Here is a 20,304-nt window from a genome sequence, read left to right on the forward strand (position 1 = left end):
TCATGACTTTTCACTTGAATTTATAATGACTCAGTAAAAGATATTGTAATTATAAATTAATATTCATGAGCAGTTACCAGAACTTTATTATTGGTGAAGTGATAAAATTTCTGGAGCTGCAAAGCAGGATAGGGCTCAGACCCTGGCCTACAGAAACCCAGCGCCTAGTAAGATTCTGCTTAGGACAGATGTTAGGCAGGCAGCCAAATATCAAGAAAGGACTAATTAATTGAGAAAGCTTAATAAAAATACAATGAAAGGATTTAATTAGTAGGGAACTTAATATATGTAAGAACTTAAAAGCAATATTTATTAGAGAGGAGGCGTTCCACATATAACTCACCTGCGGATAATCAAGAATTGGGGCTCATATAAAAGCACCAACTTTCCACGGTTCTTCAGAAATCATAAAAATAACTAATAAATTTGCACCTGAAGAAATGTTGAGGTGGGTCTTTAAACAAACATTTCTCAGGGTAACATTGCCCTTTGTGTTACTGAAAATAATTTATTGTAAGAGTTGGAGAAGTGTAGGATTTCAAAAATTTGACTGTTCATTTAATATTTTGCACAAGACACTGATTTTCAGCTGTAAAGTTCTTCGAGATTCTTTTCTCCTGCTTCTGGACCACTTTCCTTTTTCTCTTTGCTGTCTCCACCTTTGTCCCTGTAGTCGCTATTACTCAAGGGGGTGCAACTGCTACAGTCAAACCACTGTTCGACATTTTATCGCTTTTTTTTTTCTCCCAGTTTTACAGATCATCTCATCAATCAGGAGACTGGTTAATGAAAGCAAAAAAAAAAACAAAAAGCAAAATAAAACAAAACAAAAAAACCAAAAACCAGTGACTGCTGATGGCTTATCTATCCCTACTTATTATATTTGCTACACTTTGCAATTCTAAGTACTAAATAGCTAATGGAATTCTTCAGACACCAACCTTTGTAACTCTTTAAGCAGTTCCTCATCACTCTCCGGGGATAGCTACCCCTGAGTTGGGAAAACATAGCTATTGGGAAATATTTTTCAAAGTGTGGTGTGAGGAGTTCTGGTCCTAGACAAGCCTCCTCCAAGTGGTGCATGGGGGTGGTCTCTGGTCTCTGGTTGCATTAATGCATATAACACCAAACTGCTTTATGTTTTTGTTCCTAATGTGAGTTAATAAATACATTATTCAGTATCAACATTAATTCTGATATGTATTTTCTAATCTAAGAACAGGGAAGATGGGTGGTCTCTAGGGTCTTTTGCTCAAATTAATATATGAAGTGAAAAAGGCTAAGAACATTTGCATGGGGTCTACTGAATTTCTATCTTTTTTTTTTTTTTTTTAAAGATTTCATTTATTTATTTGACAGACAGAGATCACAAGTAGGCAGACAGGCAGGCAGAAAGGGGGGGGCAGGATCCCTGCTGAGCAGACAGCCTGATGCGGGGCTCTATCCCAGAACCCTGGGATCACGACCTGAGCCGAAGGCAGAGGCTTTAACCCACTGACCCACACAGGCGCCCTTGAGTTTCTATCTTTAAAGTAATTTTATTAAGTTCTTAATTTGGAGTATATTAATTTTAGAATTCTTAACGCTAATTCTTAAAATAAGCAAAGAATCACAATCTCCCGGCAAGTAGAATGACTTTATACTTACTCTCTGTCCAATAGGACCTTTAGGACCTGATATTCCAACAATGCCAGCATCTCCCTCAGGACCCTAAAAATAGAATAAAAATAAAAAGTCAAAATCTTTCATTCTATATGAACATTTTACAAGTGAAGTAATCTTATAATAATCTATTGAGTTGATTCTTAAAAAATGGAACATTAATTAAACGGCTAGTTAATGATGTACATGCTGAAGTACTATGGAGGAATTGTTCTGAACTATGCAAGTTACTTTGAAGTGTGCCAAAATGAATTCAGAGAGGGAGAGAGGGTTAGATAAGAGTCACAATAAAGCAAGTCGAGTAAAAAGTTATGGTGGAACCTAGGTAAGAGGTATATGGATTTTTACTCATTCTCTCAACTTTGCTGTATTTTCAAAATAAAATGCTTGTGAAAATGGAATGTGAGGGGACAGAGGTGAGTTATTCTTAAAATTGGTAGGAAAATATATACCTATGTAAAATTTTATATTAATATTCAATTTCAAAATTCAAATATGTAACTCTACGAATGGAAATTTTGCAGATTAGGAAATAGGTTGTCAAAGACTCAAGTCAGAGACTAAATATTGGTATTTCGACATCTTTCTGATGAATAGCAGAAAATGTGTAAACATACTCTGGGGCCTGGGAATCCTTGGAAACCTGTCAAACCTTGAACACCATGTTCTCCCTGCAATGTGAATGGATAGGATAATCATTATTATGCAATGGTGGCCTGGCCTGTAAAATAATAATACTTAGTGAATTTCTGAGTTGGCACATACAGGCTGCCCTTTCAGACCAGGATCTCCACATGGTCCTTGATCACCTTGTGCTCCTCGGTGACCTCTTTTACCTTGAATTCCAGGTTGACCAGGTAGCCCTTGTTCACCCTATGGACAAATAAAAAGGGTGATCTTGACTTTAGAATCTATAAGCATACCGTGGTTTTAAATGAAACCCCAATACAGGTCCATCCTTAGGCAAAAGTACAAGGCACTGGGGAAATCAAATTCTGCCTGGTCATTCTCCCTACCAATATTTTTCACACAAGTAATGTTTGATTATAATAAGCAAGAGGCGTAACAGTGGGGAAAGAAAATTTCAGGGATGTGGTCGTAAGTGTGGAAAAAAGAGGGAAAGGGGAAGGACAGTTGGGCTAAAGAGAGAATGGTGAGAGGTGGTGTGTGTGTGGGGGTGTTTATATATCATGGAATTTGTATTTTATTTGAATCAGTATTACTTTGTTGTGTTTTCCTCACCATACAGAGATGATTCAGCTGATACCAGAAACTGAGCAGGGTCTCCTGAAGTATGCGAACCTTGGCTTTTACCATGGTTATCTTTTCAATCCTATCATTAAGAAATTTCTAGTACTTGTTTCCCAAGGTTCCCTTTCATATATATTCCTTTCATCTCCTCCAATGTCACTTTAAAAATATATTTAAGCACTGCTGTTTTGTTTGTAAAAGTTAAGGGTTTTCTAAATTCATTTTTATTTTATTTTTTGAAATGAAAGTTGTAATATCTTTCACACCACTTCTAAAAATAATAATCAGGAGGAGTTTAGAGTTAGGTTAATAAAAAAATGAAGGTTGGTTGATTTTGATCAAAGATTATTTAAGATTAGCATATTATCCTTCACTGTCTGGAAACAAAGACACAGCTTTGGGACTTGACAAATACAGATCCTTCTTATTGTCAGGTCATACTTAAGAGATAGGAATTTTATTTCACTTTCTGGTTTTAGCACTGGGTCAACTACATTGAATTTTAGTGGAAAGGAATGAGTCATTTCCAGTTTACCCATATGGGTCAGAATACCTGAACATTCTGTAGAACTGAAACTATGAAAATCAAATTAAGAGGTGATAATGATGAGGGTGCCAACATCTTAATCCCTGGCTTTTATAAAATTGCTTTAGACACTGGAGTCATCTTTTGGTTGTAGGGGTCAATTCTGCATTGAGATAGCTCTAAAACAGGTTTTGCTTAGAAAGCCTTATTGAATGTACAATACTCCATTCAATGAGTGTTAATGCAAGATTTCAAGATGATCACTTTGACTCTAAGAAATAAGCTCTACTCCTAATCAGATTTATGAACTGTTGGGTAGATTCAGATTCAGAGGAATAGGAAGTATTTCTAAGAAAGTATGTATCTGGAAGTAATAAGATTTCTCTTTTTAGGAGGAGACAGAGGATGACAGGAAAGAAGAAACAGAATGAGTCAAAGGGCATCTTTTAAAGCATTGCCAATACTGAATTAATGAGTTGTTCTGGCAATTATATGCACTGTGTTTATCACAGGAGAGGAGAATGTCCAGGCCACACACTTTCTTTTTCTTCCTAATGTGTTTTTACTATTGGTCAAATTTATTAAAACCATTAATCTTACCATCCTGTGACCTAGCCAATGAACTCAGGGACAAGATGTTTGTCAATGGTGCTGCTCATCTATCAGAAGAAAACTTTGAAATACCTTTGGGCCTGGGATGCCTGGGCTTCCTGGGAGGCCTGATGACCCCTTGGCTCCTCGAGGACCTGGAGACCCAACCAGTCCTGTTCTTCCTAGGCTGCCTCTGGTGCCCTAAGAAATAAGAAATGAAAATTGGGGTATTTTCTAAAAATCCATCCAGAGGCTCAGTATATTTAGGAGGGGATGGTGTTCCGAAAGGCTGCTGTTGCCACACTACCCGGGTTTGAGACCTATCCTGGGCTTCTTTCCCAAATAAGTGAAATATTTAAGTAATATTTTGACTCACCTAAAGACTCTAATTATAGTTAATGTAATGGTCTGAGGTATTTAAAATGAAAGTACTGAGGCAGTATAGTCTGTCAGTACCTTCTGACTTAAATAGCCAAGGTGCAAAGTATGTGTGTTATGTTCTAACTTTCTGTATTATATTCTGGGTATGCATGACAACTCTAATAACTGATTAATGTTTCCTTAAGAAAAATATTCTATGGCTATTAACTAGACCTACTGTGGTGATCATTTTTCAATATGCACATATATTGATTCATTATGCTGTATACCTGAAACTAATGTAATATTTTATGTCCCTTATATATGTTTCAATTAAAAAAAAGATTAAGAATTTAAAAAAAGTTTGAGTGGTTTATTTGTTAGCCCAGCATGGAAAATCACTTAGTGATATGACTTACATCATGTCCTCAAAGTAAACTTGCTTAAGATTATTACCTTTTGGCAAGAACAATGGCCTGAAATGGTAAAGACATTGGAGCAGCTTCAATAGCCAATTAAAAAACAAGGCAGATGCTTTTCATTGGTTTTCCTTGCCTCTTGATGAATCAACAGATGTTACCAATACTACTCAGTTGTTGATTTGGGGATCCAACGCTGTGTTGAAGTGACTGAAGAGCTAACCTACATGAACAGTTTGCAGATTGACTATAGGTGAGAATATTTTCGAAAAAAAATTAAAACACTGAATCAGTACAACCTCAAGTGGAATCTGCTAAAATGTAATAAAAACTAATAGCAATGCATTGGGAAAATATTTATTGAACAAATTTATAAAAGTTGTGAAAATGTAGTATATTTAAAGCTATGGATGTTCACTGTATTATCCACCATCAGGTCCACTGAGGAAAACACTCATCTAGCATGTGTTATTGAACCAGTAGTGCCAATAGTGAATTCCACTGACTCTGGCAACCTTCATCCATTTTGTGATATTTTTTGTGAAAATAGAAACCAAATATCCTAATTTTCTCTATCACACAGCAGTCTGATGGCTCGGCAGGGATAAAGTTTTATTGAGATATTCTGAGAATGAGATTGAAATGTCTTTGAATGGGAAGACCCACCCTCAACCTCTATTATTAAATGATGAACGGGTTTAGGAATTGGATTTTGCTGCAATGCCTATAAGTGAAGCATATACTTTGGTAGTTGTTTCTTTTTCTTTTTCCTTCTTTTTTTTTTTTAAGGGTGAGGGCAGAGGGAGAGTGAAAATCTTAAGCATGTTCCATGTTCAGCACGGAGCCCAACACAGAGCTTGGTCTTACAACCCTGAGATCATGGCCTAAGCCAAAATCAAGAGTTGGATGCTTAACTGACTTGACTCACCCAGGTGACCCAAGTCTTTTCTTTTTTTTTCTTTCAAAAAATCTCTATACCCAACACGGAGCTTGAACTTAAAACCCCAAGATCAATAGTCACATGCTATACCAACTGAGCCAGTCAGGCACCCCATGTGCCAGAGTCATTTTGATGACAACTAATGTTTGAATCACAAGTAACATCAAGCGACTTTATACATTTCCTGTGATGTCAGAAATTAAAACAATAAGTCAGATCTTCATTTCTCACACAAATTTGCAGTGGGTAGATTTTCTGAGCTCAACTCCTTTCAGTAGCATTTTTTTAGCACTAGAGGCAAGACATTTCTATACCTCAAAATCCATTTAACTGTGCAGCAGAGGAGTTCCCACCTAACATCAACTGGAAATGCTAATATACAACGTAACGACATGCTAGAAGGCAAATAATCAAGAGAAGAATCTAACAGAATTTTACAAATTCCTTCCAAGCAACAAATATGCACAATTAAAATCACATGTTCATGAATTTGGCAGCACTTGTATGTGTGAAAAGAATTTTCAAAGATAAAATTTGGAAAATGTGTAAAATCTCATTATAAGTCAGCATTAACAAATAAAAAGAAAATTTTGATGATAGGGAACTGCAATAAGCTATCTTTCCTCCCACAAATAATTCTATTTTTTCTCATAAGTTGACTTGTATTACAAAAAATTGTACTAAATTATTATATTTTCAATTTCATAAAGAAAAATTTTGTGAAAATCTATTTTTTCTCATTATATAAGTTCTTAAATAGTACCTTAATTTTGCCTACTGCCCTGCAAAGCCCAAAATACAATACTTACAGAAACCATTTGTCAACCCCTATTTTAGGAGATGACTGCTACTTTTTGAGTTGATTCATGGGATACTAAACTGGGTTGTGCAATCTTTCTTCTAGGCATTCAGCAAATATTAGATTATGATATAGAACATCATTATGTGAAAGCTAGGTCATGGGAAGCCCTATGAGCAATACAGAAATAAATAAAATAAGGCTTTTATTTTCAAGAAGCTTAAAATTAAGTTAAAAATTATAAAATGTTGGGGCGCCTGGGTGGCTCAGTGGGTTAAGCCGCTGCCTTCGGCTCAGGTCATGATCTCAGGGTCCTGGGATCGAGCCCCGCATCGGGCTCTCTGCTCAGCAGGGAGCCTGCTTCCTTCTCTCCCTCTCTGCCTGCCTCTCAGTGTACTTGTGATTTCTCTCTGTCAAATAAATAAATAAATAAATAAAATCTTTAAAAAAAATTATAAAATGTAATATATAAATAGTTATAATAAAAACAAATATTTTAAAGATTTTCCGATGAGAAGAGAGATACAAAGCAAATACTTAGAGCGGTCCTGAATAGGGGAAATTTTTTTTGGTGTTAATCAAAAAGGCATTACTGAGAAAGTAGGTTAGAACAAGATCACAAGATAAAGATATTGTTGGGGCACCTAAATGGGCTCAGTCAGTTAAGAGTGCCATTCTTGATTTCGGCTCAGGTAATGATCTCATGGTTGTGAGATCCGGCCCTGCATTAGAATCCCGTGTCCAGCTCTATGCTGAGCATGGAGCCTACTTGAAATCCTCTTTCCCTGTCCTCTTTCCCTCCCCCCCACTCACATATGCTTTCTCTCAAAAAAATAAAAGATAAAGATATTGCCCTTAAAGATAAAGATATTGCCCTATCACAAATGTGATAGGAGAGGTGATTTGTCAAAAATAGAGTCTCTTAAAAAAAAAAATGGGGCACCTGGGTGGCTCAGTGGGTTAAAGCCTCTGCCTTCAGCTCAGGTCATGATCCTAGGGTCGTGGATACAGCCCCACATTGGGCTCTCTGCTCAGCAGGGAGCCTGCTTCCCCCTATCCCCCATCCCCGCTTGCCTCTCTGCCTACTTGTGATCTCTATCTGTCAAATAAATAAATAAAATATTAAAAATAAAATAGAGTCATTTATGTAGAAGGCCTGGTTTGGAGAATAAGATCTAAAGATAAAGCTGATTTTGAATATAATACTGAAATATTATTCCTTTTTTCCCCAAGTTATTTCTTCCAAATTATATCATCACATACCTTTTCATTCTTTTACTTATGGTAAATAATTCAACATAGTTAAAGATTTACCTTTTCCAGGTAGATTTTCTTCATTATCACAAAGCTGACTAAAATAATGAATGAAAATGTATTTTTATATTCCTAGGTGCCATGTACTATGCTGGGCACTCACAGGAAGACACCTACAGGATACCTACAGGATATAGCTTCATATTTCTTAATTGATCTCTAAACATTTTTTTTTGTCCCAATCTACATTGACTATTTTTATCTCTTATCATTTCTCTATGTTAATGGCTCTCAATATACATTAAGGAACAATTATGAGGACAAAATCCTCACTGGGAAAAGGTGAAAGGAAGGGGAGAAATAAAGACAGAAGTACAGTAGGGGAAAGAGCAAGAAGGGGGAAAGGTAGGGAGAGAGAGAGAGAGAGACAGAATGAGAAGGAGGAAGCAGGGTTGGGCAAATAGAAAAGAGAAAGAGAGCCACGCTGTGGACTTAAGATTCAGGTGGTATGGTTCTCCCATGTTGCTTGCATCATTAATCCAAGTGCACTAATCTCTACTTCCTTCCCCTTGCCACATGAACTTGAGAACCCCGAATTCATGTAATTTATGCTATTTCTTTCCTCTTGCCACACAAATCCTGGATTCGTGACATGGTGTCATTTTAGAACTCATCAATGCAAATGAAAGCAAATCCAGTCATAGTCATCTGAGACTCTGGGATATAAAATTTCAAAAATGTTCAGTGAAGACAGCTGTTATACCAATGGCCAGGTCTCTAAAAAGAATATGACTTTACAGAAAAGGCAAGTCTCAAAAATTGAATTCTGATAAACACTGTCCTCCCCATTAAAAACAAAAACAGGTGGGGCACCTGGGTGGCTCAGTGGGTTAAGCCTCTGCCTTCTGCTCAGGTCATGATCTCAGGGTCTTGGGACCGAGCCCCGCATCAGGCTCTCTGCTCAACAGGGAACCTGCTTCCCCCCCTCTCTCTGCCTCTCTGCCTACTTGTGATCTCTGTCTGTCAAATAAATAAATTAAAAAAATCTTTAAAAACAAAAACAAAAAAAACAGGTGAGAAATCCAAAGAAACCGATGACTTGGAGAAAAGGAAGGTATGTAAGCAAGGGAAAACAAAACAAAACATACATACTCAGATCAATATATAGACTTAGTTCCAGAGATAAACTAGGTAGAAAGCAGATCAGTGTAAGGATTTAAAAACAAACAAAAAAAAAACAACAACAAAAAAAACAAACAAAAAAAGAAAGGTGGATTGTCTTGCAAGGCTGTGAATATCCTACCTTTGAATGTATTACAGAGGTAATAGATGCCACAGGGAGAGGATAACACATGACAGATTACCTGAGACAATTTTAGGATACCTCAACATTCCAGAATTCTAATAGAGTAGCACTTCACTTATAATTTTAGGCAATTTTTTAAAGACCTTTATTCACCAACAGGAAAAAAATATATATCTTTCCAGTGATGCATGGACAATGGACATTCAGATCTTGTTGAATGCTCCAGAAATTCAATAGGTATTTTTAGCTGAGAATAAAAGAACCCTAAGACTAGTCCTCAAGGTTAACTGAAAACTAGAAACTTTACTCGCAGTGCTATCACACATTTAACAGGGCACACTGGATATGTTCCAAGTCACTTACTGTTCATGTTGGTTTCTTAGAGAGAAATTTGAGGATAGTAGCAGAGTGTTCTGCACAAAGTTCCAAACAATGTCTCATACAAGTAGAGAACAAATATTTCTTATTGTGAACACAAAGATGGATGAGTAATTTTACTTTCAAGAGAAACAGATGCTAATGCCTAAGCATTCTTTCCAGTGTCTTCTAAATGATTTATTTAAAACCAATCAGCAAAGAGTAAGTCATTCTGGGAAATTTTTTAAAAGAAATAAAATCGTATTTAATTTGTTCAGAGATGCTAAAACAATGAAGTTTACCTGAGTTAAAAAAAAAAAAGTTGACAGTATGATAAGAGTACATGATGTCTCATGGCTAGAAACTTCCACTATCCTCAGATGGAGGTTAGATTCCCTGCTGAATAAGTTTTTATTTTTTTTTTTTAATTAACATTAACTGACATAAAGTATTATGTAATTTAAAAGCCTACTTAGTGCTATTTTGGTACATTTGTGTTTATTTATTACAATATGATTATTGCAGTAATGTTGGCTAATACCTTTATTATATCACATGTTTATAATTTCTTTTTTGTGCTGAGAACAGTTAAGATTCAGTCTGCTAGCAACCTTGAAATTTACAATATGATATCATTGACTATAATCACTATGTTGTGCATTAGATCTCCAAAATTTATTTATCTAGTAGTTTTAAGTCTGTACTCTTAAATTGGTTTTCAACTCTGCAGGAAGTATCAATTTTGTCTAAACTGAAGTTTATGACTGCTTGGGTCAGTCAGTAATCAACAATATCAGCCACAACAAGAGTTACTTTTTACTGAGTGTCTTTTGTGTATCAGAAACCATAATGGTTGAAAAAGAAGAAAGAAAGAAAAAAAGAAAAAAAAGAAAGAAAGAAAGAAAGAAAGAAAGAAAGAAAGAAAGAAAGAAAGAAAGAAAGAAACTATATGGTAATATGGTTGTATTGTTTTATTTAAACTGATGTCAGTGAAGGAAATAAGACTTTGACTTCCCTGTGGGGGAGGGAAAGAAGGATACATAAGCATGTACATGTTTTTCTGGAATTGAATGGGAAGATCTGGAACGGAAAATGGAGTTATCTGTATACATTCAGAGGACAGAAAGAGAAAGATTTTGGAACAATGATGACTAGTTTATATATAATAGTGAAACATAAAGTGAATGTCACTCTGTTACTTCCTAGGCCCCTTAATTTAGATGTTGTAATTTCATTAGAATTGAAACAAATATATTAAGGAATAAATAACAAATACACATTTTTAAGTACAGGCAAAAATAGAAATCCACATTTTAAAGTAGATTAACAAAGGAAAACCATCTTTAAGATATGTTGAATGAAAAGACAAATATTTTTAATATTAATTTTATAGATGTCTCAACAGCAGAGTGATAAGTTTAAAATGACACTAAACTTCAAATTAATTGTTTTTCTTTAAAGTAGCACCTTGAAAATCGCTAGAAAGATTTTTCCTTTCCCTACTTCCAAGCATCCTCTGTGCTCATACCATTATGTTTATATAGTTATAAACTATATAAATAGTTCTCCCATATTTCTCCCATATTTATGGGAGAAAATAGCAATTAAAATTACTTTACTTACTGTAGTACAAAAAAACAAGTATGATGCCGTAATTTTTTTTTTTTGCATTATTAGGCAACATAAGTACTGCATTTTTTGTTAAGCCAGCAAACCAATGAGTTATAAAAGTAATGCTTTGCTTCCTTTATTCCAAGCAACTAAAAACACTTCTGTTTAAGTAAGAATTTCTCATTTTATTTGGTTTACTAAATATATCCCCCCAGGAAAGAATTGGCTGTTAAAAAATGTGGGATAATAATTATTAGGTGATTATATGCAAGGCTATATTATATAAAAATAATGTAGCATTCATAACATTTTCTTTCAGTGTCAGTCAAAAGTAATGTGGCCAAACGTTGGAAAAAAAATTTATGAATGAGCTGTACACTAAAGTCAGGAGGGGACTTTAGTTTTGAATCTCTAAACATACTAAGGCTTATGGAACTCGGAGCAGGGTTGAGACAAGTCACAGGGCAGCGGAGACAAGTCAGGTCTGCTTGACTTATGTCTATTCCCGAGAGTGTACAAAACTAAGTTTGTTCAGCCTTAATGAATACAGGCATTTCAACATTGTATTACCTCACAGAAATTATTTATACATTTCCATTAGAACAACTGGTGGTCTTACAAAATGGACAGTGCAAATGTCACTCTAATATTGGGCAAAATTCATGTGCCTTATGAAATCTCCTTTACTCAGAACTTCACCTATAATCATAGGACTGACAGGGACTAAAAAAAGGATTATTTCATTATACTTTGGATCTTAGACATGTCCAGGCTCACGCTACTATGAAGAAATAAATGTCCCTCTTTCATTTCAAAAATAACAAATCTATACCCATACTCTCTTACTTGATCCTCGGATAATCCTGTGAACATGCCAGTTCTTTCCTAACTGCAGGTTTTTCCATTTTGGTTCCTTCACAGAGTGTGTTTGCTCCTCATTCTTTATAGACCTGGCTCAGTGTCACCTTCTCAAGGGAGATACAGTCTCACTATACCCAAGTGCAACCTCCTCCACGAGGCCTGCACTGTCTATTCCATCTATAATCTATCTCCCACATGCTCTATCTCACAACCGTAAATCTTTCTTCCACAAGCTGGAATTACCAGATTTCTTTATATATGGACTACTAACCAATTACTGGGTTGATTCATAGTACATTATGAATTCTTTTTATTTTATTTTTTTTAGGTCAAAAATAGTCAAATGTCGGGATGCCTGGGTGGCTCGTTTGGTTAAGCATCTGCCTGCAGCTCAGGTCATGATCCCAGGGGTCCTGGGATCGAGCTCTGCATTGGGTTCCCTGCTCAGGGGAAGAACCTGTTTCTCCCTCTGCCTGATGCTTCCCCTGCATGTACTCTCTCTCTCTCTGCCAAATAAGTAAAGAAAATCTTTTTTAAAAAATGGGCAAATGTCAGATTTCTTGCTGTTCCATGTATGTTTCATGGAGGCAGTTCTTTGTCTATCTTGTCTAGTGCTATATTTTCCAACTCTTAGCTCATAATAAGCACTGAACAAATATATGTTGAATGAATGCACGTTAGCTTAACCATGAGTATCTATTATTATGGGAAGATGATTAATAGCAATAAGGGCATGTAGTCAGCTAAACACGTCACATACGAACCATATGAGGTAGGTGTTATTACATTCCTGTTAGAGATGAGAAGCTTAAGATGTTAAGTAGCTGACACATCTTAATTTTATTCAGGACTCCAAAGTCACAGTTTTTATGCAAAGACCATTCACTCTTCAAATATTTATTGAGCTTCTTCTTCTTTTTCAGATTTTATTTATTTATTTGAGAGTGAGAGAGCGAGAGAGAGAGCATGAGTTGGGGGGAGGGAGAGGGATAAGCAGACTCCCCACTGAGCAAGGAGCCCAATGCAGGGCTTGATCCTAGGAGCCCAATGTGGGGCTTGATCCTAGGAGCCCGGAATCATGACCCTGGAATCATGACCCCAGCCAAAGGCAGACGCTTAAACTAAGCCATCCAGGCACCCCTATTGAGCTTCTTCTATTGTCTGAGGCTGCTGAGTGCTAGAGCTCCAAAGATGAATAAAACACAACCCCGAATCTATATGAGTTTGCCATCTTTTGTCGCAGGAAGACATTAAAATATGTAATCAGCAGCCATATGATTGTGCTCTGACGGAAGCAGTGTATACAAGTTCAGAGCAGGATTGCTTAACTCTGACTGGAGAGTTCAAGGAAGAGTGTCTGAAGGAGGTAACAGTTCAATTGCGTCCTGAAAGTGCAAGAAATTATTCATCCTAAACTTAGAGAGAAAGATGAAAGAACTTTCCAAGCAGAAGGCATAAAGGACATGTACAAAGACAGGAAAGTAAGAAAAAAATACAGAATTTGGGGGGACTATCTAAGTAATTAAGCATAGCTGAATGGGTATAGCATAGTGATTAAGAACACAGGTTCTGAATCTAGATTGGCTGATTTTGAATTCTGGCTCTATTGTTTGTTGTCTATATGACCTCAGGCAAGTTGCTTAGTCTCTCCAAGTCTCACCTTCATTTTCTGTACCCTAGAGATAATAGCTATACCTACTTTACGTTTTTTTTTTTTAATTGTTGTTGTTGTTTTTTTGTGGGATTAAATAGCTTCATACATATTCAGCACTTTGAATAATTCCTGGCACATAGTAAGCATTTAATAATTGTTAGCTGTCATTATGACTGAAATGCATAGGAAATGTGAGGATAAAGGCAGAATAGAAGACTAGAAACGTAAAGAGAGGTCAGACCATGAAGATCAACATTACACAAGGAGTATGAACTTCATTGGATGGGGAGTCACCGAAGATTCAACTAGGAAAGTTACATCCTTCAGCAAATCTTTCATTTTGTTGCTAATAAGCAGCCGAACTGGCTGTGTTTTGTCTGTTCTGGAAGAGTTCCTAATGAGCAGTAAAAGGGCCAAAACAAGTTGCAGGGGGGAGAGGGAGAAAATAGTAATCAGGATAAGCCATAACTGGAAATCACCCTTTTAATAATTAAGAGTTGACAGGATCTGCTGAATGTAAATCTGGCAAACACAAGAGTGTTTCTTTCTCCAAAATACCATGGGGAAATAAATGTATTTTCTCAGAAACAGAAGTTTCTTTGGTGTGACTAGCTCACAGGCTAGAGAGTGCCACAGGTGGGTGGCAGACCTGCTAGTGTCCCTAACAGAGGCTTCCATGGTGGTCTTGCTACTCTGTGCTTGGACTGTGAGTTGGATGATGAAGTGTGTTTTTCCTTCTTATACTGGACACAATCTACAGTGGAAAACTCAAGACTTCCGATGTTCTTTCAGGATAAGCATCTCATTTCCTATAACACTTAAGCCTGTGTTCACCTTACAAAGTGCAAAGTCAAGATTGAAAATCCTTGATTTGTCTTTAGTCAAGATGGTAGGTTTGTTTCTTTCCCTCTCTTCCAATAACCAATTTTATTAGTTGTAGCAATAAAACATAAGAAGACCAGTAAGCCTTCATTTTGGTGACAAGTAGATTTATGATCTTTGCAGGGAAAAGTTGTTTTCCTTTTTCATAAATGATTGAGGCACTACAGAAGTCCAAAGCGATGAAAACAGCAATGGTAGACTCATTTACTGCAGATGTGCTAAGTTGACTCGTCTCAAAACACTCATTTATATAGAAGGAAATTCACATAGGCAACTGTGAGCCTCTCCAATACTGTCCTTAGTTATAGTCACATGACTTTGAAAAAACACTGAAACTGTGGACCGAATATGCCAAGAATTCTTTAACTCCTTGGCCACATCAAAAAAAGAAAGAACGTTGTTTAGGAAAATCAGGCAGTTGCATAATGCTAGAAATCCTAGAATAAATATTTTTCTTAGTGGAAAAATCCAGCAGTCTTTAAAGGTAAGCCAAGAAACACCATGGTGCCATGATTTAAAAAAATAAAATAAAAACTTAAAAAAAAAAAAAGACCAATGGAAAGATGTCCTTATCTGTTGTTGAAAATATTCCAGGGAATATGTGAGTATTTAGAGACTATGTTACTTTCTCTTAATTAGTTTTTCTATTGCCATAATAAGTTTCAGAAATAATTAGAAATTACCAGTTAGCCATTGTTTTCTAAAGTCACTGACCAGACTAGTTCCTTATAAAGCATCACCACTTTAATTTCATGTCATATTTCTACAGGAAACAGAAACATTTGTAGAAAATATTTCCATATTCATAAATACCAATAGCATGTGTAAACTTTGGGGTTAAAAAGAGGATTCCTCAAGGGAAAGTTATTTTCTTTTATTTTGATGGATACAAAACACTTCAATATTTATGACATCCTGATATTCAAAGTATGCATGTGAAATTTTTCTAACTTATTCTTTGAAAATGCTAAAGGTAGGAGATGATGAATTATGATCTGATACCAAATTGCTTACCAATGGGAATAGCATATACCATTCTTCATACTTCATGGCCCTGGGTGATATACTACAGCAATATTCAACATTATTCCTTTCATCACAAAATTCCATGAGATTCTTATACTGGCCCTATATAAAGGGACATCTAGCTCAGAATCTGTTTTTCAAAAATGATGGCCCAGTTAGAAGTAGAATAGCTTTGAAAATGGAACTAGAATGTACATGTTTTATTGTCCGACTAATTCATACTCAGATGCTCCTTTCTCTTTATTATGTCTTCAGCCTCTCTGTCTCTACTCAGTCCACCTAGCTTTTAAATGTGCTCAAGGTTCTCTCACTTCAAAATAACTTCTACTTTAATTTCAGTTTCATCTCTAGTTATTGTCCTACTTTCTCTTTCAGAGCCGAATTTCTCCACTGAATTGCCTGAATATCTGATTTCTTCACTGTCCATGCTCCTCAAGCACTGCGATCCTATTTCTGCCCCTACTAATCAAATCAAATGGCTATTTGCTGAAGTTAACGATGACCTCCATATTCTAAAATATAATGGCATAATTTTATCTTTTTGAGATTTTGGTACTAGTCAGGGTCCTTACACGCAAACACCAGAAACCAATTCTGGAAAATTTTAACGGAAAATTTACTGAAAATGCACTGAATAGCTCCTAAAATCACAGGTAAATCCAGAAAGCCAGATTTGGAAAATACACAGAATAAAGGAAGTTTTGGCAGCCAGAATTTGGACACTGCAGTGTGTATCACAGTAGCTGCTGGACATGGACTCGTGTCACCCCTGGAAACTACTGATGTTACTGCCACTGCCACTAGAACAGAGTCTCTATTGTCCTGGCTTCTGCATATCACAGACTCCCCAGCCAAAGGTCTTGGTGAACATAATGATTGGTTTGGCCTAGGTCATTGGCTTATGTCCTTGTTTCAGGAAGGAACCAGAAGATGAGAGTCTAGCCTTTGACTTCTGTGGAAAGGGGCCCCCTACTGGGGTGCCTCAGTGGCTCAGTGGGTTAAGCATCTGGCTTTTGATTTTGGTTCAGGTAATAATCTCAGCATTGTGGGATCAAGCCCTACATCGGGCTCCGTGTTCAGCAGGGAGCCTGCTCAAAGATTCTCTATCTCTCTTCCTCTTCCCCTGCCCACTCTCACCAAAATAAATCTTTAAAAAGAAAAAGGAAAAAAGTAGCCTCCCTCACCAAGATCAGAGAGTAAATACAAACATTTATAAAGCTAAAAATGAGGTAAGATGCTGAATAACCAAAAAGATAAAATTAAGAAAACACATGTGCAACACAATCTCTTAGGATTATTATAGTTGATGACTTACTCCTTGAAATATTTTTTGCTAAGTTTCCATGACATTATATTCTTTTCCTCCTATCTATTATGATAACTCCCTCTTGGTCACCTTTGTAGTCTCCTCTTCCACCTTTACCTTACTTCTAAATGATGGCATTCCCCACAGCTTGATACTGAACCTGCTTTCCATTGTTTACTTATATTCGTGTTTTTCTTCATTTGTTCCACAAATCTATTCACTGCTCCTTCTCTATCTCGCTATTTGTTCTGGGAATTTGACCTTTATGGACTGCATCACCTGGATTCTCTTGTCCTCTCTTGACTTTCAGTTGAGGTTGGCCAATGGGATATACTTCACTAGGATATTAGAGGAGGAAGGTGCACTACATTTACTGCTCCCATTTCCTTCTGGCCTTGGTGTTCTGTCAGTGGTTGGGTTACTTTCAGCTCTAGCTCCTGTGGGGTGTCCCTCTTCCAATAGCTCCGGCTCTCAACTGGAGTCTCAACTTGACATTATTTCTTTTCTTTAACCTTTCAGGTCTAAGGGCAGTAAACACTTCCTACTGCTGACAGTCTCTGGATTCTCCCAACATCCCTTATTGACTTCCCCGTCAACATTTTTGTAAATATTCTCTTCAATATTCAGAAGTAGAGTATTTCATCTACTTTTTAACATGACCAATTAAGTACATTTGTATACGCCGATGACTGTCACGTTTATATCTGACCTCCTCTCTGAGTTTTCTGTCAGAATATTTAACTGCCTACTTAATATCTCTACCTGGATCTTATAACCTTGCCTATAAAATTTGGGTCTTGCTTTCAGTGTTTGCTTTTTTTAGTGATGGGTACTATGATGCATTGAGTTAGAAACTTGCACAAGTTAGAAACCTGGAAGTTATCCTTGACATCCTTCTCTTTCCCTTACCTCCCATGATCAAATATCAAAGCTACCTCCTAAATACTACTAAATCCACCCACTTCTTTCCATTTCCACTCCACTAATCTAGTCCAAACCATGGACATGTGTAGCCTAGAATACTGCAATACATAGTCTAATAGTCTCCTGCATCTCTCTTGCTCCTTTCATTTTCTATAAAGAAACCAAAGGGAGTCCCCTAAAAATGTAAAATTGGATAAAGTTCCTCAATAGGGTCCTACTGTCTTCAGCTAATATTCAATATCCTTAATATGTCCTTCGACACGCATGATGATGTGGTTCCTGTAGACCTGAATGGTATTTAGCTTATTGGCTACATCTTGCTCATTGAACTTTATTACTCTTTTTTTTGGTTCTTCAAACATACTAAGCTCTTCCTAGCTTCTTATATGCAGCTGTTTCTGCATAAAATATTCCTTTCTGGCTTTCTTCACCCACAATAATCATTCCTAATTTATTAACTCCTACTTATTGTTCAGTGTTACTTCTCCTTCCCTACCCCCTCATATCAAGCCACTTTACTGAGTGTAATTAACATAAGGTAAATTGCAAAATACATAATTTGATAAGTCAGCATAAGGGATTTCACATGTTTGTGTAATCACACAATCATCACAATCAGAATACTATATCATCATCACAATCAAGATCATCACAATCATCACAATCAAGATAATATATCTGCTCCCTTCCTCCAAAAGTCTTACCCTTTCCCTTTGTAAGCCCTTATTCTCATACCTCTCTATATGCACTCCATCCAGGATATTCCTGATTTGCTTTCTGTCACTACAGATTAGTTTGCAATTTCTAGAATTTTATATAAGTAGAATCATACAGTATGGGCTTGTTTTGGTCTTATTATTTTTTTTCAAGTAGGCTCTACATCCAGCATGGAGCCCAGTGTGGGGCTTGAACTCATGACCCTCAGATCAAGACCTGAGCTGGGACTGAGTTGGGTGCTCAACCTACTGAGCTAGCCAGGCACCCCTGTCTGGTTTTTCCCCCTCAGCTTATTTGAGATCCACTCATGTTGTAGCATTTATCAACAGCTTATTCTTTTTATTGCAAACTAATTATTTCTTTGTACATATGGAGCATGTTTTTTCAGGCAGTCATTTTTTAACGAAGATTTGGGGTGTTTCTGTTTTGGAGCTGTTAGAAAGATAAATGCTATAAATATTCATGTGCAGGTTTTTGTGTGGACATATGTTTTCATTTCTCTTGGATAAGAGTAGAAAGGCTGGGTCCTATGACAGGTATATGTTTAATGTTTTAAGATACTGTCCATGACAAAATTGACATCCTAATAGTATGAAGTGTTCTGACCCATGAACATAGTATATATACTACTTATTTAGGTCTACTTTGATTTTTGTCAGAAATGCTTTATAGTTTTTAGCATATAGGTATGCACTTTTTTGGGGTCAAATTATCCCATTTTGGCACTATTGAAAGTACTGTATTTTAAATGTCACTTTTTGAATGTTCATTGTTAGTATATAAAAATACAATTCAAATTTGTATATTGATCTTACATCCTGCAAATTTGCTAAATTTACTTAAATTTTTTTGGAGATTCTTGAAGATTTTCTATATAGATGATCATGTTGTCTGTGAATAAATACAGTTTTATTTCTTCCATTTCAATCTGGGGGTTTTTATTTTTTTATTACCCTGACTAGAACTTTATTGCATTGATTAGAATCTCCAGTACAGTGCTGAATGTGTCATTTAAATATTAGAAGGTAATACAGATATCTTTACACAACTGAGGCCTCAGAAGGTTTGTCTTACACATACCCACACTGGAAATACTTTTTAGGGGAAATATAATAATATATTAATAATAATATATTATTATAATATATTAATATTAGATATAATATTAATAATAATAGAAATAATAATAGAAACAAATTCAGGAGATTCTATAGAAATTATTCAAAGTAATAGTGATCAAATAGCTTAATTAAGTTTATTCCTCAAAAAGAAAAGCAATGGAAATAAAAAGAAAGAGTAAATGCATAAAAACTAAAAGTCAGGGGCACCTGGATGGCACAGTCAGTTAAGCATCTGACTTGGTTTTCGCTCAGATTGCGATTTCAGGGTTGTGAGATTGAGCACCTCTGTGCTCAATGCAGAATCAGCTTGAGACTCTCTCTTCCTCTCTTTCTATCCCTCCTCTGGTGCTCACGCACACACTCTCTCTCTAATAAATAAATCTTTAAGAAGAAAAACCTAAAAGTCAAAATTCAAGGCAATATCAAAAAATGATAAAGGCAAAGAGTAATTTATAGAAACAAAAGGAAATGCGAGCTCACACAAGAACTTATTTTGTTAGAGAGAAGATACAGATAGTGATATATTGAACAATCAATAAAGTTAAATACATACATATTTGGTTTTAAGTTCAGTGAAACTGCTACAAAAACATCCACCAAAAAAGAAAGGGCGACTTTTTAACAATTCTAAACAATGTCAGTGATAAAACAGTTCTCCTTATTAGTGCTATTATCATCCTTATTTAGTTGGGTTTGTCTAATGGGACATCCTTGCAGGAGCCTGGGGGTCAGGAGAA

At 36.1% G+C, this 20,304-nt stretch overlaps 1 protein-coding gene across 1 annotated transcript in view; it reads right to left on the bottom strand.

The window, feature by feature from the left end:
• COL24A1 (collagen type XXIV alpha 1 chain) overlaps nt 1-20,304 on the bottom strand; it is a 379,684-nt gene that overhangs the window by 47,617 nt on the left and 311,763 nt on the right. The window contains exons 47-50 of the mRNA XM_059377096.1: nt 4,124-4,231; nt 2,428-2,535; nt 2,280-2,333; nt 1,648-1,710 (exon numbers count right to left, since the gene is read on the bottom strand). Coding sequence (XP_059233079.1) covers nt 1,648-1,710; nt 2,280-2,333; nt 2,428-2,535; nt 4,124-4,231 — 333 coding nt within the window. The remainder of the gene's footprint in view (nt 1-1,647; nt 1,711-2,279; nt 2,334-2,427; nt 2,536-4,123; nt 4,232-20,304) is intronic.

This window comes from Mustela nigripes, chromosome 14 (genome assembly GCF_022355385.1).
Source record: "Mustela nigripes isolate SB6536 chromosome 14, MUSNIG.SB6536, whole genome shotgun sequence".
Taxonomy (NCBI): domain Eukaryota; kingdom Metazoa; phylum Chordata; class Mammalia; order Carnivora; family Mustelidae; genus Mustela; species Mustela nigripes.